Source organism: Pezoporus occidentalis, unplaced genomic scaffold (genome assembly GCF_034315485.1).
Source record: "Pezoporus occidentalis ecotype Australia unplaced genomic scaffold, CSIRO_AGI_Poc_V1 ctg19, whole genome shotgun sequence".
Taxonomy (NCBI): domain Eukaryota; kingdom Metazoa; phylum Chordata; class Aves; order Psittaciformes; family Psittacidae; genus Pezoporus; species Pezoporus occidentalis.
Genome location: NW_026913748.1, coordinates 248,216 through 272,203, shown reverse-complemented (window position 1 = coordinate 272,203; position 23,988 = coordinate 248,216). Strand labels below are relative to the sequence as shown.

The 23,988-nt window shown below is 42.9% G+C and overlaps 1 protein-coding gene across 3 annotated transcripts in view; it reads left to right on the top strand.

Moving 5' to 3' along the window:
* Nucleotides 1-18,286, top strand: part of CHST11 (carbohydrate sulfotransferase 11) — a 165,830-nt gene extending 147,544 nt beyond the window's left edge. For all 3 annotated transcript variants that reach the window (XM_062616325.1, XM_062616324.1, XM_062616323.1), the window contains exon 3: nt 15,025-18,286. In XM_062616325.1, the coding sequence (XP_062472309.1) occupies nt 15,025-15,873 (849 nt within the window). In that variant the 3' untranslated portion in view covers nt 15,874-18,286. The remainder of the gene's footprint in view (nt 1-15,024) is intronic.
* The last annotated feature ends 5,702 nt before the right edge of the window (nt 18,287-23,988 follow it).

The following is a 23,988-nucleotide window of genomic DNA, read 5'->3' as shown; positions in this document are numbered from 1 at the left end:
GGTTGTAGTACTTCATTTAAGCTATACCCATAACCAACTTCTTAATGCTACATCCCCAGATTGGACTGATTTGGCTAATACTGTCCAGCTATTCCATATAAACTGTATGCTTCTCATGCTTCTGTTTCTTGCAGTGAACCCAATACTTTTACAGAAAACAAATGCTGCCTTTAACTTCTGTCCTGGGTTCAGCAGTCGCAGTCATTTTTTCTCCTTAGTAGCTGGTGCAGTGCTGTGTTTTTGACTTTCAGCCTGGGAACAGCACTGATAACACCAATGGTTTTAGTTACTGCTTAGTAATGTTTAGTCTGACCAAGGATTTTCTGAGTCTCATGCTCTGCCAGGGAGAAGGGGAAGCCAGGAGGAAGCAGAGACAGGACACCTGACCCAAACTAACCAAAGGGGTATTCCATACCACAGCACGTCATGCCCACTATATAAACTGAGGGCAGTTACCCGGAAGGGCTAGATCACTGCTCGGGTCAGTCTGGGTATCAGTTGGCAGGTGTTGAGCAGTTGTATTCTCTTCCCTTGTTATTTCCCTTATCATTATTATTACTGGTGGTAGCAGCAGTGATTTGTGTTATACCTTAGTTACTGGACTGTTCTTATCTCAACCAGTGGGAGTTACATTCTTTTGATTCTTCTCTCCATCCCGCCAGGAGCAGGTTGAGGGGGAGTGAGAGAGCAACTGCGTGGCTGATTTTATGGCTGGGCATAAGCCATGACAACTTCACACCATGACCTTTATAGATCCATGAACTTTAGGGTTTTTTCAGTAACAGGTTGATTTTCAGGGGTGCTGCGAACTGATATTATCAAATTAAGAAACAGCCCAACACATATAACCCTCCTTTTTTGTACTTCAAGTGATTATTTTTAATTCTGGTACAACATCTTGGAATACACTAACTACACTGGACTTTGATGACTTTCCATTAGATCTCAGTGGCATATGAGATAGTTGATTTGATAAATGGAAAACAACTAGATACAGAAGTTACACTGAATATTGAATCTCACAAGTGTTGTTCAGGAAAGAAATAGCAAAGAGGGAAATGTGTAAGTCTAAACCAAACACTTTGAATACCTGTGTTCTGCTGATAACAGCCTTCTTTACCGCCACAATTTTTCAGTCTGATTTTTGAGACTCCAGTTTAATCCATTTACTTTGTCTTTATGTAACTGGGAGGGAAAATATTCAAGGAGATATTTTGTTCTGAAATTTTCCCAGAGAAGTACCAGGAACCAGGCTTGGAAAAGAACCCCATCCTCCATCTGAAAATACAAGCAGAAGCATAGAAAACTGAAAGTGCTGGTAGCATTGGGTTGCCTTGCCTTGGACCTGTCAGAGTTGTGCTTGGGCAGGGAAGAGATGTTGGGAGAGGACAAGGTTCAGCTGGTGAAGATGGTATTAAAATGCAGAAACACTGCACCGGTTCTTTGTGGTTTGCTTCTCACATCTGGAAAGCAGGGATGATGCATTATGCTTGGAAGTTTACAGTTGGAAAAAGACCAGATAAGTACTGAGTGTTATTTTTATCCCAAACTTCAGTCTGCAATAGCAGCTCCAGATGCAGCTTCACGAGAATTATCCATCCTGCCAGCACCTGCAAATCCCTCTGCAGTTTATCTGAGGTTTATTTAGGAACCAGTATTTATTCCCATTGAGTGTGTACATCTGTTGCCTTCAGTCCCTAACAAGGCAGGTCATAGCTAAAATATGCCCATATTTTAGTGTATTCAGGACTTCACTACCTTGCCATAGGGAGCTGAGCGATCTCATAGTACTTCCAACAGGCTGTAATTTTAGGCTGTATTTGAGCTCCTAAGATTTGTGGATCAACTGATCACAGTTGATCCACGGAAACTAAGTGGGGAGGGAAGGACAAGAAGGGCCCAATCCCATTTGCAATGTTGGGGCGGGTGAAGAAGGAACACAATGTATTATTAGGCTGACGTGTAGGCTCTGCAGAGCCTGGCTGGCTGTTCAGCAGTTCAGTTCTTCTGAGCTGACCTTGGCAAGTGCTTCCTCCTCCTGCAAACGGTGTAAGTGAACCTGTGGTTTATCTCTGCTCAGGTGGTCCTTCTCTCTCTGGAGCTGCAGACAAGGGAACATGAATCATTAAAGTGAAACAGGAGCAGATGTTCTGCATCAGGTTTAAACTGTTAGTGTTTGGTAGCTGCTTTATCTCAGTCTCCTAAGTACTATGTGTGTTTTGGAGCAGCCTCTTACTCATCCTGTTTAACATTCATGTCTTCCCTTCAAAATGTTTGCATCTACTCCCTCTGCTCCCAGCCCTCCATGGATCTGAAAGTTCAACTGGAGCTCTAGCAGTACAGAGTACAACTTGCAAAAGGGATGCTGGAGGGGTTAATTGGAGAGCAGCTGAGGAGCGTGAGGAGAGATCAGAGAGAAGCACAAGTGAAAAGGACTTTCAGGCAGAATAAGAGTTATGGGTAACCTTAAAATAAATGGATTACTTTGGACCTTGTATTGCATTAACCAGGGGCTGAGAGAGCACAGTGGTGTTAATAAGGCAAGTTATGGAACCTAGAGCAGTTCTGAAGACCACTGGGAAGACAGACTGAAGCTGGGGGCTTACCCTTCAACGTGCATAAAGAGAGGTGATGGCAAGCTGGAAGAATAGAGCACCCGGGGAGATGGAGAAGTTGAATGAAATTACAGTTTGTTCCTGGAAGCAGTGAATCCCACATACTGCTCTCCCCTGTGAGCAAAGCTTATTTTTAAACAAACAAAGCCAGAGATAAAGTTAGGTTGTGAAGCAGGAAGAGAAGGTCACTAAAACCAGTAGAAGTTGGGAAGAGGCTCTGTGAGACTTCATGCTCATTCTAGCTGGGGTACACAGCAGTTGGAAGATACACATGGGGATGGATTACAGGAATGGATGTAGGGTTGCAGACACCTGATAAAAGCATTTTAAATGTGGTCCTTGCTAATGGACCTTTGCATGTTGACCTGCTCCAGCCAGTATCCTAAATCCACAAGGGATTTAGAAACAAAAGGATAAGCAGACTTTCATGAAATCAGTTTTATATTTGAAATGCAGAACTAAAAGGGTTGAGAGCAGTTGGATGCTGTTGTTAATCTCTAAGTCAGCTGTGCTTATGCATCTTATAAAAGGCAGGATACATTCAAAGAGGAAAATCCACTGTTAATTATCAGCATATCCATGGGAAGCATTTGTGCTGTGGAAGCCCCCCTCCTTGGGGTGAAGGGTAGGGTAGCACTTGGCAGCTCTTCCTGCCTTGCAAAAACGGATCCTGCAGCAGCAGCGCTGTGGGTTGGAGGGGAAAATGTTAACTCTTCATTCATGGATCCAGTGGGTGGAATTTACTGCATAGAGAATCTAAAATGACAGCTCTCTTAGCTGGAAACTGTATTTCAGGTTTACTTCTCATGTCAGGAATGCCCTTTCCTGCACTGTGCGAACTTGTCACTTTTTCCTGCTCCCAAATCTATTGTGAGCTGGAAACTTTGGAGAAGGGCAACCTCTGTTCAGTATGCTAAACCAGCATCACCTCCCAGTGTTTTTGGGGAGCAGGTTCCTCTGCTGCCTTGACTGAAATCATCAGAGAGGTGACAGCAGTTCCAGGCACTGACTGGCTGTGGGCACCACAGGATGCTTCTCAGACCATGCAACTAAGTAAGATCAGCAACAGCACATGCTTTCTCTCCACTGTGATGCTGAATTTTTTCAGTCCCACCTACTTACACATGAGAATGGCTTTCAGTGCCTCAGTACTGCCTGGAAGGACCCATGCACCCTGCTCTGTGACCCCCGTAAACCAGTGTGCCATCTGGGTGCTTACCACTGGGATTTGGGCAGGGATGTGTATATGCTGATGTGTGCATATGTATATAGGGAGATATATGCATTCCCACGCAGCTAACTAGCAATATTTGTTAATCAAAGAGAAAATATAAGCAGCTTATAAAAATAAAAAGCCCTGAGAACAGTAACAGGCTGGTCAGGATAGGCAAGCAGAAGCCAGTGGTAGTTGGAGGTGTTGATAGCCAAGCAGTCAGTTCACCCACAAGTACATTTCCAGGGCTGTGGAATACCAAGAAGTGGCGCAATGTGCGTAGACTGCCAGGCTCTACATTTTACCTGTGCTGAGGGGAAGCTGCCCATGCAGCGGCTTGAGGCGAAGCACATCTCTGTGCTGTGTGAGGAGCACTGGGGAAAGAGGAACAGCATTGCCTCTGTGCGCAGGACACAGCCATCCTGTTCCCCGCTACACCGGAGAGGGCACATTTCCATCGAGTGCATGCTCTTGGCTCCCATCACCTGTGCAGCTGAATGCCTCGACTCACTCCTGATTCAGGCTGTGTCCCTTTGGGCCAGAGGTCTGCGGGTTGGCACCTCTCACCCTGCTGCTCAGGGAAAAGGGGATTTCTTCCCAATATTTCAGTGCCCTTCTCATTCACAAATGGCATGAGTGCCTGCCTAACGCTGCAGTCAGCTCATGGACAGCAAGGACCCACTTTGGGGGATTCTGCATGAGAGCAAGAGTGAGATGAAAACTCAGGTCTCCTGATCTTTGCTGGCATGCTTGAGCTGCAAGTGGGATAAAGCAGATGACAAGGATACTAGAGCAGTGCAGAGGGAGCCAGCCCTTTCACCAGATAGAGACAGAACTCACGAGAGGCTGGCACACATTCAGCATCCATGAAAGGAGAGAGCAAGGAGACAGCACTTGGCTGCAGCCAGAGAAGGATCCCGAAATCAAGAGCTCAGAGGAGCATTTTCTGCTTATTTTCTTTGGGAAGTTTAAAAAAGAATTAGAACGTTTTAAAAAGGGGGGGGGGGGAGGTGATAAAAAAGATGATGTGCAGTTTCTGTCAGGGTGTAGTTGAGGGAAGTTTCAAAAAAAAATGCTGACATTTAAAAGAAACATGAAGATTTTGTTCTTCTATTGTAAGTTTACATTTAATATGCAGTCCCTAAATGGATCTGTTATTAGATGAGACAGAGAAGCCTTAGAAATCACAGTAAACACAGCTGTAGAGATGAGGAAAATCAATAAGACTTTGTGCTAATAATTGTACCTTCCAGTTGTCTTAAATTGCGGATGCAAGTTACTCTTAACATTGCCCTTATGCTCCCACATAAAAAGGCTTAATATAGCAATTCAGATACTTAGAAGTACAACCAAGAGACTTTTAGGTTTGTCAGGATTTAAAGAAGATTAACTGGGAATGTTTTCTGTTCTTTTATTGCTGTGCTGAGGTCTCCCCTGCTGCAATTTAGAGGGACCCAAGGAGATGGGAAGTTTCCAGCAAGGGCCTGGTGGTCAGATCATCAGAATGCTGGATGTTATCATCTCTGTAGAGCTTGCACAGTGGATGGAGCATGCTGGTATTTGGGAAGAGGTGTTGATGGCCAAGAGAGGGGGAAGCCTTATGTAGATGCTCTTTGCTTCCCAGAGAAGCCTGTGGTGGAGTCGTTTGTGGTCAGCTACTAGCAGTGGGTTTCTTCCAATGCACAAAGTCTGAAACACCCTTTTATTTTTTAACAAAATCAGAAAACACTGAAAAACAAACAAATCCCTGTGCTGTGTCATGGTACAGCATCAGTCCTTTGCTTTATCCCTCTTTGGACCAATCCTGGCAGTGTTAGGGTTGAACCGAATGACTGCTGCTGGCTTGTTTGGAGCTGAGCATCCCTCAGGGTTGGTGTCATTGGTATTTACTTCAAGGCAGAAGAAATCAGATCTGGGAATCTATTGATGAAACAGGCTTTCCATGTTAACCAGGAATCTTACTTCTGTATTACTCCATTCTGAGGCAGGAAGGTTCCTGGGAAGCCGGTTGATATAAAGATGATAAATGAATGCTAGCATTTTAATAGAAAAGGCCTTTTGTCTTTTTAAGCAGGGCATCATCTTAGTTCTTTTTTGCACAGCAAGGTGAAGAGTTTCCGCTTAGCTGTAACTAAGGCTGTGGAGAATGAGCAACCCTGGTTAGTCACCCTCTGTGAGCATTAGTGAGCAGCACAGGGACAAATGCGCTAGGGAAAGTTACCTTGGAACAGCAAGGTTTAGTCTGAACAAGATACAACCTCGCCAAGAGGAAGTAAACAAAACTCAATGTTAATTTGTAATAGTTCAGTTGAGAAGAAGAAAATACATTATCCAAAGTGTTTAGATATTTTGCCAGTCTGTGTCCAGATTATTCAACTCCTTACAAGAAAAAACAGAGTCCTACTGAGATAGGAGATGAAATCAGTTCTTGTTTGTGCCACCAAACTGCTGGAGGTGTGAGATCAGCTCCCTGTTCCCATCTCCTCTGGACCTTTGCACCATCCAGTTACACAGCAAGTGAGTCTCATGGGAAGAGCTTACAGCAGGGTTAAACTCTGTCAGGACTGATCACTCCTATTTCCAGCGTCAAACCTTAAAACACCAGCACAGCATTTCTTGGTGAGGGCTGAGCCACTATATGTGGCTAGCAGAAACAGCATTCACCTGAACTGCTCAGGGATGTCAGAATGGGACACCCCACAGTGTCCCATATAAAGTGCCTGCCCCGGTTGAGGGGGACAGGGAATCAACGCAGCCAAACATGTAATTATGGGATTCTCCTCTCCTTGAGCAGGTTGCCACAGCTTGTGAATTGTACGTAAAGAAACCAGCTATGCATCAACTAGCTTCTGGTTTTCCTATTTGGGTTTCAAAAGCTTTGGAGTAATATCGGTGCACTTCATGCTGAGTTAAAAATTGGAAACGTATTACCCTGATTTAACATGGGACTGAGTAAATTGTATTCAGTTAAAATAGCAGATATCCTGCAGAGAAGAAAATAAGTATTTCTACTTGACTGTGTGACACCTAAGCTGCAACCCAGAGGTACAGGAGGAGGATTTGTGTTACTGAGAAATCCATTAACATCAGCTGCAGGTCAGAGCTGCCATGGTGAGTGGGCCACATATGTGCCTCCCCCATCTCCTCCCCCATGTCCTGTGCAGGGTCTCACAGGGTGTCTGTCGTGGAGCTCCTGTCTGCTCTCTGCCCAAGACATAGTTTAATGTTGTTGCCTTTTCCTGAGGGAGGTTTCGTTCAAAGAACCACCTAGCCTCTCTGCCTGTGTGGCTCGGCAGCATTCACTGAAAGCCTTGCTCCTGAAGCATGTAAAATACCTAGGTTTGCAACAGTGAGCTTAGCTTCCAGAAGCCACCATCCCAGGTTTGAAGCTTGAAGGACCTGACTGCCTGAATGGTAAGATCATTTGGGTCCCTCTGACACATTCTTGGGCAGGGGGGAGGTTGCCGGTGCTGGAGATTCCTCACTCTATTTCAGTACAGACATATCCTTTCTGCTGGGATTTTTGCTGCATCTAAGCTGAGTCTCTTTTAGCTTTATTACTACTTGTCCTAACCACAGCGAGTCCAGACAGAAGGTTGTTCCCTTCCTCCTTGTGGAATTTCTTACGTATTTTTGTATTTACGTATCTACTTTGTCCTCTTTCCTCCTTCCACCCAGTATATCTCACCCCTACTACCAGAACTTCTTGCAACAGGAAATAAATGTCAGTTTTTCCATTGTCTCCTAGATGCCAGCTACGTTAAAATGCAGTTTCTTACTCTGTTTTTTAAGGGCTACTCCCAGCTCCACCCTGGCTGACTCCATGCATCCACAGCCCAGTGCTCCTCCTGGTGCACTATTTGCAGATGTCCATGGCATGCCTTCTCCTAACGAGCTCTCAAGCCTGTCCTTGAAAACCGCACCTACAGCTCCCGTAGTAAACATGTAATAGCAGAGTTCAGCAGCTACAAGTCACTCCCTTGGCTTTGAGCTTCCCAACACATGTGCTTGTCACCAGGCTTGGGTTTCCCAGTCTGTGATTCATCTGTGCCTTGACTGCAGCCTGGGAGTCATGAGATAAATAGCATAAGTCCTTTTGACAGTCCATGGTGACTTGTAGGCAGTTCTGCATGCCCAGCCCTTTCCCAAACCCATTAATATCATTAAGTCCATCAAAGGTGATGATAGGTGGGGGCTCCTAAGGGCTACTTGAGGCAGCTTTGAGTGGCCAGTGATTGCAGCATAGAGGTGAATCCACCATGCCTGTGGACCAGGAAGGGTTAGAAAGACCACGGTTGTGTCCCCATGTGTTACGGGTTACATGGACCGGCGCAGAGAGTGTGTGCTGACCTCCAGCCATCGCATGTGTGCATATCTGCAGTCATGTGTTGGAGGAAAAAGGCCAGAAATTTTTCATCTTAAAATTAAATTCATAGGATAGCCAGACCTTTCAGCTTTTTAATACGGGCAATGATTTATGGCTGCACTTAAAGCATGAGCCAGGAGCGGACAAATTCATCATGCTCCATTCTTTTCTGTCAGTGTGGCAATGCAGGGCAGTCACACTTCTGGCAGCAGAGCCTTCACCATGGGCAGGCAGCACAGCTCCATCACCATGGCAAGCTGAGGTCCCAGCCCAGGGTCTTGTCTGCTTCTTTTTGCTGTAAGGAAAAACGAAAGGATTGGCCATCTGCTGAATTCTCCTTCTCCTCCTCCCTTCCGACAGCCAGCATCAGCTGCTGAAAAGATGATGCAAAGTGTTCTGTGTACATGCAACACGAGGCTCCAAACTTGCCTTCTATAAATTAAATCACAAGAAACCCACTGATATGAAGATTTTTTTGCTTTAATTATTCCCAGCTTGAGGCTCCTCTGGCCTTCCTGATGATTTTCTTAACTCTCGAGTGCATTGCACTTGAACTTGGGCACTTTGATTTTGCCTGCCCTGTAAGATTCCCCCAGAGGCTCAGAACAGGAACATGCATGGCAGTATGTCCTTCACACCCTGTGTGGCCAGGCCAAAGGTCTTTCTGCCTGATCTTTCAGCCTTTCCGTCTCCTTGTTCAGAAGAGACATTTTACAAGACATATACATTCCTCTCATTAGCCCCAAAGCCTGTGTATTGTATGAGCACTGACACCAAATAGTTTCTAGCAGGAAGAATGGGAATGGACAGGCTTCCAGAGGTGTTTAGGATTATACAGGAGAAGGTGGCATTTAGAAGGGGGCTCGCTCTTTTCTTCCTGAATCCCTACCTTATTGTGTGATGGAGTCTTAGGCTGATTAAAAGGCTGGATTTAACATACAGCTGGCGTCACTTTGTGTCAGGCTGTGATGTTTCAAGGAGATTTTTGCATCGTTTCAGCTCACTGGGACTTTACTTTCTCTCCAAGACAAAAAGGCCAGTATTTAATGGCCTAGTTGTGAAGTTTTCCCAGGAAAGGATCAGCGTCTGCGGCTGGCTGTTTGTCTGCTGCCGGGTTTTGACTGGTTTAGTGTTGTGTCTTTTCTAGCACCCAAATCGTATATCTGGACAAAGAAGTGTAAATATCAAAGTTGGTGCAGATTTGGGGTGTGACGTTATTCAAATAATTGTAGCCTCTGGACCCAAAGTAATGCAACGATTGAATTATTTCACCTTTCCCTTCTCCATGCATGCACATGGATGCACGTGGACAAAGTTGAGGATGTGCATAGGAAGCAAAAGAAGGAAATGCATGAAGCAATTTAGGATTTGTGACAGTACAGTGCTAGCAGCTGCTATGTATGACTGACTGACTCTCTACAGCCTTGATCATCCTTTTCTTAGCCCTGGTGCATTCTGTACAGTGGGAACTGACAATGGTATGGTTATCTTGGGTTGCTATACAGAGAACTGAAAAATGCATATTCAGCCTTATCTTCTCTGTGGGGCAATAAGTTCAATGCCTGAAATGGAGAAAAGAAAGCAGCTTTGTAATATTTCAAGAGTTCCCTTCAGAGGATAATAATTTGTCTCTAAAATGTTCTCGCTTAGTAAAAATGCTCCTAAGTTAATATTAGTTTTATTATCTTCTCTTATCCAGCCACTCTGTAGAGACATTTTCATAGCAGATTTGTATTCCAGTTTTTCTGTCTGTAAGTTGTCAAGGAAGATGTTCCATCTCCAGTACACATGATGTACTTTCTAGTCTGCTTTATTGGATTCCTAACAAATATTAATTGAGGTTTTGGTGGGGTTCTCTTTGAGTGCTGGAAATTTTTGAAGAAGGTAAGTCAAGAATCAGATGCTATGAAATGTGAAACAAATCAAAGTATGAAACGCTGCAAAGCTATTACTTAAAAAAAATGGGTGCAGTCCAGGTCAGTTTAATAAAATCCCTTTATCTAAAATTCAGTTCCTTTAGATTCAGTGTTTTGATTTACATAGCTGGTTCACATTGTCTGACTGTCATCTGTAGAAATCTGTAGAGAGTGATAATTATTTGTGATGATTTGAGAAATGCTTATGCTTGGACTGTCAAGGATGAAAAATTACTAGTTCCCCTTTATTGTAAAATGATGAATGTTTTTAGGAAAACCTAGAATTTGGTCTATAGAATAGATATGCACTAAATAGGGTAGTTATGGATACGGATTGTAAAAGCCAAGTATTAAAGTAGTCTAAAATATGTTTGTAATTTTAAGGCTGTCCATCAAAGTTGCAAGGATCTTATTCATGCTTTTTATGTGAAATCAGGATTGGAAACGTGCTTGTGTGTAACCTTATACTCAAAAACAACCCTCAAACCTTAAGCATTTGGGAAAATATAAATAATACTGAGAAACATTTTGCATATTGAATAGCAAACACCTCCTAGAACTCAGATGGTGTGGTTGATGGGCTGGGGAATGAGAGCTTGGAATACCTGAGAGATTTTAGTTAACTGAAATACTAGTTTCTCTCTATGCCACATAACCAGGACTGTTAGTGCCACCTATAGTTAGTCTATCTGACACTTTTCACTTTAAGACCTTGTTTTCAATGGATTACGAGCTTGCTGCATACACCTTCTAAACAAATACCGTTAAGAAGAATTTGGTGGAGATGAGCTGTGATTCATGCTGAGCTTAACAGTGCTACTGGATAGACCCAGCTGGGTGTTTAGCAAAGATGCAGCTGATTTTAATTGATAGCTGTTTGGACCACAGATAAGGGGAACACCGCTGCAGCTTACATAGTTCTAGCTTAGAATAGAAGCGGAACCTCCAAACACAAGTGCAACTGAAGAATTAAAGGCAGACACAAAGTCTTTGCTAATGCAAACTGAAGAGAAAAAATAATTTAACAGAGCATGAGACTGCAAACCCAGTCACAATATTTATTCTCCTTATTCCACAGTCCACCAATTTGCTTAATTTTACATTATTTTGCCATGTCCAAATGTCCTGTTATCACTCCCAGCATAGGTTGATTGTGAGCCTGGTCACAGTAATGTGCAGAACTGGCAGCAGCTGCAGGCAGCACAATGGAAATAAATAAAACCCTGCCTTACAAGTGTGGCAGATACTTCTTTGCACACTAATTTTTTTGTAGAGAGACAAAATATAATTAATGGAGTTTTCTTGAATGACACTTAGGTATTTCCATCCTTCTATTAAAAAAGTGCTTTCATGGCAGGTACCTGTGAACTGTATTGATCCCTGCTCCTATTAATGGTAGTACATTAGTTTTATTCAGAAAAAGAACCCTAAACCGCTAATTAAAAATGTCCTCTTTTTAAATCTGAACTTGCTGTTTGGCCAACAAGCTTTGAAAGGCCCTCAAAGATTATTTTATCCTGCTGTGCCTAAGTAACCAGAGGAAAATGACCATTTCATTGCTGTGATTTACCTGGAATATCCTTTGCATGTCGGGGGTTGATGACTGTCAGCTGGTTAGCATATATGTATTTCTGGTTAGTATATTCTCAAGACCACTATGCTCAAAGGCCCCTCCCCATACTGTACAGAAGACATCCACACAATCAGAATATAGTAGACGTAACTTTCCTCCCTCGTTGTTAGTCTGGGACTGATGGACATGAGAAGCTTCTGGGATCAGTCTCCCCAGACTGCTTTTTTTTCACTTCCTTTAGATGTCTCTGAGCTTCAGAACCTCCTGCTGTTCATGTTGCCTCCCTATTCAACTCAGTTGCTGCATCAGAAAAGGAAGAAAGAATTTTGGTCTTTACATGCCCTTCTTCTCTGTCCCCCTTTACAACTTCTGCAGGAAAATAAAAACCTGTGATCAAGTGCATCTATGGCGTTGTCAGTCCTTTCAGGGAAGAACAGATGCTTTTATCAGATGTCTTCCTTTAATGCCCAGCTGAAGTCCAAATTGAACCATCACAGGACAGATCCAACACCGGCTTTATCACCATCCCCATGCTGCTCTCAGGGTAACCTGCACACATGCTTGAAAGTGTCCTTTCCCTAAGTCGGGTGGATTTAGGCCATAACTTATTGTGACTTCTTGAACTGAGGGATCAGCAGGGACCTCTGCTAATGACCATAGATGCAGCAGCTGTGTTGTCACATTTCTGCTATAGCCACATCACTTAACAGCTTTGGGGGAAGACAGTCTATGGCCCTAATTGTTTGAACTGCCCTTTGCCATGGGTTTAAGATATCTGTCCCTTGGATCTTATCTCTGTGGCTGCTTCAATCTGTAGGGTGTATTTTCCTCATTAGTTGCAAGCACAGTTTCACTGCCCAAGCAGACCTCTAGTTTAAATGAATGTAGTCTCAGTCTCTTGTAGTCTTAACTCTTTTCCCAGTTCCCCTCACCAGCTTTAGGAATGAAATTACTATGTGACTTAAAGCCTTGCTTGTAACTTAAAATAAGGAGGAACTGTCTTAGCATCAGATGATAACTCAATATTAATATGTAATTTCAAAATACCAATTGAAAAATGCTGTTATGCCTGTGTGTCTTTCATATCACCCGCTCCTTCAGCGACAGCCAGCAGGACTCTGCTTCTCTGGAGGAAGCAGGTAGGTCGGCTCTTCCATTGGGTGTATCACTCAGCTGCAGAAGAAAATAGGTTTTGGTACAGCTGGCATCATTCTAGGACAGTCACTAAACTGGCCTATTTTTTTTCAATAAGCTGAAGATAATAGGCAAAAAAAAATAAATGGAAGTAGAGATTTCAAAACTGTGTTTCATCCATGGTCCTTCACCCATCAGCCATGCCAAATGGTACTGCAATTTATGAGAACAGGGCAGTACCCATTTAGTATTACATTGATATTTAATATGTGTTCTGTGTGCCACCAGGCAGGTCACAGCATGTGCGGAGCTGAATCAGTGTTGCTGTATACTTAGTAAATGTGGCTGACCAAACTTGTATGCCATTTCCTCATACTCCTTCTATTTTAAAAAGAGCGGGAGACAAGTAGCACTTCAAAATGCACAAGTATCATCTTTTAAATGAATTTAATGCAGTACAATCTCATTTGCAATTGCAAATACTAAGGCTGCATTTTTCCCCTCAACTCCAAAGGCCTGAAAATCTCATTAATGTTAATGTATGGGGAAGAAGTACTTAGCCTATTGATGTAGGAATGAAATCAGGAGCAAAGCACAGCACTATGAAGATTCATCTGAAGATTAGGGTCTGAAGCAGCCATTAGATTATCAAATCTAACCTTCTTTCTAATACAGGCCATAGAATCTCATCCACTTAATTCTGTATTTATCCCAAGAACAGCAGCAGAGAAGTGAATATAGTGCATTAGCATATTGTAATGTAGCGGTATATTCAGACATTTCTTCTTTTTTAATTCTAAAACCAGAGACACACAGCAGTACTGTGCTATATGGTACTGATAAAAAGGAGGTCTGCAGGAGGAGAGATTTCAGCATTTTATCTGTCTGCAGAGGAGAATTTGTCCAAATGCTTCATTGTAGGGTTGGGTGATTCATGCTAACTTGACTGGAAGGTATCAGATAAACACTTTTGAAAGAGTCAGCATACAAAGTAGGCCTCTTTGCTTATCAGAGAGGAAGGTCAGTGCTTGCCTTAATACTTGGCTTTAAAGCTAAACTGATTATTGAGCATAAGGCTCTTTGAAATCCACAGGGAAGTGGTGTTAAGTAAGTATAAATAAAATTACCAAACCCTTCCCCCTGTTGCTTTGATGCAGTTTATTAGGAATAGGTAAAAATGCATTTGTAGCAGTGAGGGTGGGGCTGCATAGCAAAACACTCTGCCATGCAGAAACACTTCAGGTGGCTCTGAATAACCAAACACAGGAGCCCTGCGTCCTTTGCTTGGGCTAATATTCTTTATTTCCCAAAGGGGCTCATTACCTGCCTTAGCAGAAGCTCTTCCTGTTGCTGCTGGACACAGTGTGGACAGTAGGTGAGAGAGTCGCCATCTCTGTGCAGCTGCTGTTTAGGTCCCCCCTCCAAGACAGATTACAACCTCTCTAAAGCATCCAGTAGCACTAATATCAGAAAGTTAGGGTGCTGTTAACAAACCGATAAAGGGTTATATGGGTGAACGTGGTGCTGTGTATGTTAGAAGGCTACATACACTTTCTTTCTCTGTCAATATGGCTTTAACAGAGAAGTAAATTTATAGTTAATGTTCTCCTTGGTTCTCAAGAAATCACATCTGAGCGAATGTTCCCCTTGTTGAGTATCAGGAATCTCCATGGGCTTCGTTTCTTCTACCAAGGTCATAGTCAAGAAGCAAGCCGTGACTAGCATAAAAGACATCAGCAAGAAGAGCACACACTGTTTTCATTTTGACAAGTTTTCCAACTCTGGTGTCTTCCTACCTCATCTCAGCAGCAAAAGGTCAGGCCAGGTCCAGCACTGCTGTAGCCTTCTGATGGATTGCAGAGTGGAGGGAAGATGTGTTTTCCTGGACTGAGAAAAGCAGTGACCACATGTCAGGATGAGGGTGCTGTAAATACACTTCCTGTCAGGCTGTGTGAGCACTCGTGCTCCTTTTGCGTTCGCTTCAAATCAAAGCCCTGGACACTCTGTGAACAGCATTTAAGCAGCACTCATCAAGAAGTTTGGAGACAAAAAGAGTTTATCTTAGAGCATAGGAACAATGTTTTTAGCCACAAAATGTACTGTTCTATACAGGCAGTAACCTACTTTTCTATGAATTTGCATAATAAGCAGAAAGGCAATAAGAGTTTCCCAGACACGACTCACTGGTACCTGTGCTTCCTTTGCAGTTGTCCAACACAGCAATTCTTCATCAGATTAGACGAGACCAAGTGACAGACACGTGCCGAGCAAACAGTGTGTCTAGCAGGAAGCGCCGCGTGCTGACGCCCAATGACCTCAAACATCTGGTCGTGGATGAGGATCATGAAATGATCTATTGCTATGTTCCCAAAGTGGCCTGCACAAACTGGAAGAGAGTCATGATGGTTTTGACGGGAAGAGGCAAGTACAGCGATCCAATGGAAATCCCAGCCAATGAAGCCCACGTGTCTTCAAACCTGAAGACCCTCAACCAGTACAGCATCCCAGAGATCAACCACCGCTTGAAAAACTACATGAAGTTCCTCTTTGTCCGCGAGCCTTTCGAGAGACTGGTGTCAGCCTACAGGAACAAGTTCACCCAGAAGTACAACACCTCCTTCCACAAGCGGTATGGCACCAAAATCGTGAGGCGCCAGAGGAAAAACGCAACCCAGGAAGCTCTGCGTAAAGGCGACGACGTGAAATTTGAGGAGTTTGTGGCGTATCTCATCGACCCTCACACCCAAAGAGAAGAGCCCTTCAATGAGCACTGGCAGACTGTGTACTCCCTCTGCCACCCTTGCCACATCCACTACGACCTCATAGGAAAATATGAAACGCTGGAAGAGGATTCCAATTACGTCCTCCAGCTGGCAGGAGTAGGCAACTACCTGAAGTTCCCCACCTATGCAAAGTCTACGAGAACTACTGATGAAATGACCACAGAGTTCTTCCAGAACATCAGCTCCGAGCACCAAACGCAGCTCTATGAAGTCTACAAACTTGATTTTTTAATGTTCAATTACTCAGTGCCAAGCTACCTGAAGTTGGAATGAGGGATGGGTTGGGGGGAGAGAGGGGAGAGAAAGCCTGTTTTATTTAAGATTTTTATTTGTCATAATAAATATGGAGAATGGGTTATTTTGTAAATTAATATTTTCTTTTTGTTTGTTTGTTTTTGAATGATGCTGCGAGCAGCACAGTCAAAATTATTTAAATCAATTGTAAGAAAGGACAGCTCTCTTTGCAGGGTAACAGGATTGTGACGATCTAGCTGTAGAAATGAATAATACTGCTACACTGTTTAAAAAACAAGATGTTAATTGTGTTCTGGTGAATTTCATTGATCTTGCATTCCTCCAATTCTAATTAATGTTATTTATACTTATTTAAAACATGGTCTCTTGGTAGGTGTCACTTCAGCAGCAGAGATAAGATAACGTTTGGACAATAGGAAACTGGTTTTGTGCTTTCCTCAGTTGAGCTTGTCTCTGGGTAATAATATTCTTCCATTAGCTATTGATGCAAGTAAATACAGAAGTGGTTCTTGATACTAAACACTTTAAGAAGAGTGGTGAAAAGAATCTCTTCAGAAAGTGATATTGTACTCAGGCATACTAAAAAAATTCCTTCTAGCTGTGAAAAGGAAAAGTAAAACAGATTTTGATAGATACACAATATCTAAAACCCATAACTGAAAGAAATGTGAATGTATTCTTTGGGAAGACAAACTATGAACCTTTTGTAAGTCTGGACTTAATGAGTTTATCAAGAATATGACCAGTCCTATTTTCTCTTAATTTGAAGCCTGCCAGCCCAAATGATTACAGATTTGAAGAAAGAAAAAGAACAGCGTTTTGAAAGTCACTGTAGAGATTTTTGAATGCCCAAAGCAATTGGTATTGATTTAATTCATGTCCAGGACGGGGCTGTGGGAAGCTTAGTCCTATGCAAGTCATGCCCAACTGATCTTAAGATGGACAACCAAAATTGGTTCAGGACAGCCTATTGGTTCACCAGTTACAATATGTTGCTCTAGAGGATGTGGGCATGTAATCTGAAAAGTCAGAAAGTCATCTTTGTGTTGATCTCTAAACATGCAAGGCAATAAAAAAAGTCTCATCTTCCTACATGCTGGTTTCATGGCTGTTCCATGGGGGAAGAGGGAGTCTTCTTTTTTTAGTTGATGCCTAAATACTATTGTCAGGGATGTTTATAATTTCCAGTGGGTTAGTATTTCATCTAAGTCAGTTCTAGTATGAGCCCATAACCTTTTACTTAAGATGAATGTCTCAATAGCAGGGATTGGGCAGATTGTACCAGGCATAGTGTACTGAGCAATTGTTTTGGGCAAGCAAGTAGTAATCTATTCATGGCAAATAAATAATGAAAAATGAGATTTCAGTGTGGATCCGTCAGCAAGTTGGTAAGCGGAAGTACAGGCTTCTCCAGGTGTTTGATGCAGGTGAGGTGTACGGCCAAGGCGACCTGCCTGGGGAATGGTCTGTAGCTGCCCCAAGCTGTGCTATCCTTGGGTGACAGCGTCTGCATTCAGCTCATGGGCAAAAGGAGGCGGAGGCTTCAATCAAGACACTTGTGGGAATCTAACATCAGTTTTAAAGTTGACTGATGGTTAAAATGGGGTTTTAATTTGCCTGCTTGTCAACCTTATGATCAAACCCCAGTCCCTTCCAAAAATTAGTGAAGCTTTAAATAAACCCAGCTGAAGGCAGAGCTGTTTTAACAGTATCAGAGCCAGATCCTGAAAATGCTGTATTGTGCAATAGCCAGTAATATCCAGTGAATTACATTAGTCTCCAGGACACATATCTGGTTAAAGAAGAAAAATAGGTTCCATCTTATTTTATAAAAATAAGCCCCTGAATAAATCTCAGCGAAGAACAAATTAACATAACAAACAGCAGCTGAAGTCCTTTCGTGATTGGATTTGGTCTTAGTCATGATTCAGGTCCTTTCTTTTCTTTTATCATACCCTACAAATCTCTCATCCATTCTGGAACAGCCACAGTTTTCATAACCCAGGTCCTATTTATAACCCGGAGCGCTGACCCAGTGGCTAGTGAAGAGCTGGCTGGCTGTGCCTGACAGCTCTGAACTCCTGAGTGGCTGCTGACGCTGGCAGGCTGGTGTTCTACTTGAAAGCAGTTTTGCCTCATTTAGAGTACACGGAGCTGTTGCAAGTGCCTATCACAGTGTGCCCTGGCTTTCTGTTGTTTGTAGTTCAATAGTTGTTATGTTTGTTTAGAAAAAAAAACCCTGTCTGAGGGTGGATCTCCCTCTTCCCCTCCCTCCCAGTATTTCCTGGAAGCTGTTTGTGTGCTTGTTTGGTCCTGTATCTGACAGTGTTCATATTTTGGTCTGATTTTCTCTTCACTTTTAGCTGTTAATCCCTCCAATAGAATGTGATGTGTTTTTTTTCATTTAAGAAAGAAGTTGATTCAGAAACTACATATTTTTTAAATGGGGTGTGCTTCCCCATTTCTTTTCTACTTCTCTCTGGTTTTATCTGTTCTAAAATACTCTTTTTAATTTCACTGCTTTTGAGAAACAAAAACACTATTTGACAGCTATGGCAGAAAAGCTTTAGGTGAAAAATGTGTTCAGGAAATCTGAGGGGTGAGCACTGCTCCAGCTGGGATTTTTAGCAGCAGCTTTGGGTTTGATTACCCAAGTTCTGCCTCTCCATAGAGGGCCACCCTATGGGTGGGTGCTCAGCACTGACATAGCTTTTATGTGGACTTAAGTAAGTACTTAAAAGTCACTTGCTTTTTAAAAACCCTGATCCCAAACTACTACAAACCATCCATTTGGTGTGTTACATCTATTTAGGGTGCTGTGAATGCGCTGCAGGTCTGTATTTAAAATGAACAGCTGATGTGCTGGATGTGATCACATTCTGCACAGTGAGCACAAAGCCCTCACCAGCTCAGAGGAGGACCACAGATGTTAAGGAATAGCCTTTTTTTGGTCAGCTGGGTGTGTTGTTTTGTCTAAGCCAAAAAAGGGTCCAGCCTCCTTATCTCAGTGAGGCAGTGGCCACCACCTGCAGTGCAGGGGCAGCCGGGGATCCGGGTTGGTGTTACCCCAGCCTCTTCACTGGGTTTGTTAGCTGGAGGACAATGGGCTGCTCCCGAGCTCTGTCTCCCTCCCAGGTTCATTTCTGCTGTGGCCACAAACAGGCAAAACTGCAGCCAGAGCAAAATGTGAAGTACAGATGTGCCCGTGGGACTGTGAGGGCCACCTGGGGAGCTGCTGTTTTAGAGGGATGTGTGTTAGTTATGGTGGAGCAATGGTGAGCACAGAGGACCCAGCGGGGAAGGTCCCAAGGTCCCTTAAAGACACTGGGCTGGAGGAGCAGCAATCCCCACATCTGAGTATCCAATGCCTCCATGTCACCCCAGCAGCGCCTATGGCTCCTTACCCAGCACAATGCCCACAGCTGAGGGTTCTTTCTCCCAAGATGGCCCCAAGCACCTTAACCTGGAGCCCAGGCTGGATTTGGCTTATCTGAACATGGTGGTGACTCCTGGGCTGCATGAGTTCCCCCCAGACCAGACTTGGTCCATGCTTTAGCCTCTTTGTAAACCATGTCCATTATGATCACAGAAACGTGCAAACTGCCTGAACCATGCGCTGTGTAAGACAAGTGAAATAAATAATCCACAAGCAGAACTGCTTTTAGAATTAAGTTGACCCCAGATGTTTTAGGGTTTCACTGTAGTCTGCTGCACTTTTCAGGTACAAAAAGGGACTGTCCTTACTATTACTCTTGTTACAGAGAGTGTTATTTTCTTACATGCATGCACAATACAATGTGTACGACTAATTTAACATCGATGTGGGGTTGGATTTTTTTTTTTAACCTATTTGTATGCAGTAGAAGGCTTGTTGTAGAAAAGTATCTCCTCATACCTAAATATACTGTTAATAAAGAGAAAAAGCTAAATTATACATTGCCAACACAAGTGTGGACTGCTCATGAATCTTTCCTTAAAAAAAAGCCATTCAAGCCTGATTATTTTTCTAAGTAACTTCAATTAAATTGAAGAAAGAAAGTTCGTCTCTGTGTGCTTTATTTCTGGCTCATGTTTTCAGGGTGGGATATTTGCATAGCTTTGCTTTGTTACAAGGGTTATTGTGGCAGGACAAGCAGAAGACAAAATTACCTGCTGCTGTGGAGCAAGAAAGCTAAACTCATCTAACAACACCATTCTTGCTCCTTCCTTCTCAAGTTCCAGACAGCGAGGATGGGAGCTGTTGGTTTAAGACTAGTTGCATGCCCGTAAACGTCATCCCACCTCAAGCAAGGGTGTTTAATCAGGTGACATGAACTCCAGCTATCTGATGAGCTTTAGGCTACATGCTTGACCACCTTCATGTGCATTCACTACAAATGGATTCAAGTTAAACATTTCCAGCAGTCCCCAGACCTGCATGGTCTCATCTGTGGTTTTCACTGAGGCCACATCTAACCCCAAAGTGGACTTTGAACAAACTTGCGAGGAAATCAGCATGCTAAATTATACTTGGGAAAAGCATATATTTAGGCAATAACTGCTCTCATCATGACTGTGTTGTTGGAAGGGACCCTGGAGGCCAGCTGGGCCACCCTACTGCTGAAGGTCACCAAGACCACATTGGCCATGGTTTTGATTAGCCAAATCTTCAATACCTCTGGGGATGAAGGGCTCAGAGCTTCTTTGGGTTCCTGTTCCAGTGCCAGACTACCCACCTAGCAGAGATGTTTTTTTCCTAGTGGCCTTTTAACTTGTGCCCATCATTTACTACTGCTGGGAGAAGAATTTGGATTCACTTTCCCTTCAAGTCCCCTTCAAGTATCTGTAAAGAGGTGTAGCTAGACATGCCATCACCAGACTAAGTAAGGCCAGATCCTTCAACACCTCCTTGTCAGTGATATACTTTAGGTCACTGAACATCTTGGTATCCTACCAGTGTAATCTCCTCAGCAACTTACTTAACATCCCTCTTGAATTGGAGAGGGCTCCAAAACCAAATGTCCTTCTGAGTGCAACACTGCCAGTGTCAAACACATCATTTAATCTGCCAGGCCCACAAGGCAAACATTGTCCACGATGAGAGCTGGGACAAACAGAAATAGGAAATGTGCTGAGTAGGTATCACAGCACATGGTGAACCGCTTGCTGCCTTTACAGCCCAAGCCTGTTCCTACCTCAAAGGCCCCACCACTCTGCACTCCCTAATTAATAGGTGGAACTGCAGCATAGTTTCCTGAAATCACAGCATGGCTGTGCAGTATTAAGACAAAACTGTCACATTTCAAAACATCGGTGATTTGAGTCCTCTGCAACCTCGGAGAGAGAGATAAAGAAGGTCTCAAGAAGGACTCAATCTAAGTGAGCAATCAGCCAAGCTCTGGCTGGTGTGCTGATTGCTATGCCTCCCGTGGCAGGGCATTGATTATATAGGCTTTTAAGTGTTGCAATCCTGGTCTAAGCAGGCCACTACCTTGCATCTGCATGCACAAAGATGAAGTGTGGTGTCATGGAGGAATGAGGACCAGGAGCACTGGGGACAAATGGGGCAAGGGACAAGCCCAACTGCACAGCTCAGCCTGGGAGGGGGTGAGCTGGAAGGCTTTAGAAGGTTGAAGTTACATGCACACAAATCAGAAACTTGATGAAAATACATTTCATTTAATTCTTCCATAATTTAAAAAAAAATGTTTAAAATCTGGGCATTTGGAAGAGAGGAAAAAAATCAGAAATGCAGCTAGCAGAGTGGAAACTAGAGCATATGTTTCCTGACCAGAAGTGCCCCGCTCTTCTCAGTAGCTGTGTTACACATCATCACCTACAAGACTCCTGATGCCACACAGAAGTATCTTCCTTTTCCTCATGCACTTACAACTTTGCCAGAAAATTAGAGTATGGTTTTATTCTTTGGTATGCTAAAGGACAACGTCTCCAAAAGCCACCTCTCCAAATTGCATGCAAATCAGTTTTCAAAAGATTGTGTTAAAAGAGAAAAATCAGCTTTATTTTCCATGTCCACATGATCAACAGCTGACCTGTTCCCCCTGTTAATTGAAATGTCACTCTACTGCAGCACTGAAGCCTTTGGACTATGAGGTTCAACTCATGGTCAATAAATGGTTTCTGCTGGCTAAGTCAATGGCACTTAGGACTGAGAGTAGTGAATTATTCATGGTGGAAAAATATAAACAATATTTTTATTCATTTATACATTGTTTAAAAATGTATTTTGCCAATGTTTTAAAAATGTTACTGACTTTGACATTGAAATTGAGTCCTATTTTCTGAGTAAAGGCAGGCCTGAGATAACATTTCTTTAGGTGTTTCGTAGTATATGCCCTATCACTGTACCAAATGGACAGTTTGTATTGGAACATGTGACATAGCATTTCAAGTAAAATTATGTGGGTTTGAAAATCTCATTTCAGTCAGAGTTTTTAATTAAGACACAAACAAACAGCAAAGCTGATTTCCTCAGTAAGAGAAAAATCAGTCCGAAGTTTATGCCCTCATTTTTTTTTTTACTAATACATACAGCTTTATGGTAACATTCAGCTGAAGAATAACAGTTAAGGCATTAAGCTTCAGTGTATCCTAAAACTAGAATTATACTGTGGCAATTCGTGACTTCTTAGCTAGCAAGAGGTCTCTGTGTTGTCAGCAGGTATTTGCAGTGCTACATCAAGTCAAAACCTGAAGCCCGCAACGGGCCCCTATTTCCTGTCAAATCTTCTGCAAAACCAGGTTTGAGGCATTGCCTAAGCCTTTCTTAGGCTGAGTTTAGTCAACTTTATCCTAGCAGGTAACTATTATAGCTAAACCAGGTTTAGTTTTATGTGTAAAGTAGACATGTTGGGGTCTTTTTTGAAGTGATTGTTTGCTCCATCAATGCAAGCAATCACTGCATGTCTTTTTTTACCATTTTTTTGAACTTGAAAGAGATTAACGTAGGAAAAAGGTCAAATTAGAGTAAGCAGCCATGCAACGGAGAGACAAGCACGGTTTGCAGAGGCATGCAGGTGAATGCTGAGACACTCATTCAAGAAAAACAAAATATTCTCCTTCCTGGGATTATAGCTAGATGTGATTTATTAAGAAATTTGCCGTCAGTGGTATGGAAAGACATAACAATTCAGCTGTTTTGTGTTAATTTTATAATGTACTTTGATGTTTTATCATTAAAAAGTTACTGCTGTGTATGCAATAGGATTTTATATGCAGTATGTATCATTCCTACAGCAGATGCTTTGAAAGCCTCCTTTTTTCACTTCAGAATATTTCAAAAACTAAATCCACAATTATTTTTTCATGAAAAACCAAACCCTCCAACCTTGAAGTCAGTGGTGCAAGGATTAAAATGAGGCACAGCTGAGTGCAGTTCAGGACAAGGGGTAATGGGTTAAAACTTAAACAGGGGAAGTTTAGGTTGGATATAAGAAGGAAATTCTTTCCTGTTAGGGTGGTGAGGCACTGGAATGGGTTGCCCAGGGAGGTTGTGAATGCTCCATCCCTGGCAGTGTTCAAGGCCAGGTTGGAGGAGGCCTTGGGTGATATGATTTAGTGTAAGGTGTCCCTGCCCACGGCAGGGGGGTTGGAACTAGATGATCTGAAGGTCCTTTCCAACCCTAACGATTCTATGATTCCATGATTCTATGATTCAGGTGAGAAATTAAGTCTGTTTAACCACGGAAAAGGAATGCAAGCTGGGAGGCAATTTAGGATGGAAAGTCTATGTTTGGGGAGTCTCCTTGTGAGATACTGAAAATTAAATCACAGGAAAGCATCTGAGAACATGGTGAGGTGAGTAATCTGCTTTGCTTATTGTAGTATGTTTAAGGTTACCTGGTAAATCTTTGCAGGGCTATTGGAAGCTGATTAAAAACTACAAAGGACTCATATAGAACACTAATGAGTATTTCCATGCTGAGACACACAGCCAGAGGAAGGTAAGTAGGCTCTATCCCAGTTCCTAAGCAAGGAGTTACTCAGTTTGCAGTGTCTGGATTTTTCACGAATGTAAAGATGTCACATGGAAAGCATTCAGGGAACACTTCTGGAACAGTTAACTGGTTTTAGGCTGAAGACGTTTTGTGCTTGGCGTAGGCTCCATCTGAAGCCTCTAGCAACAGTGTGCCC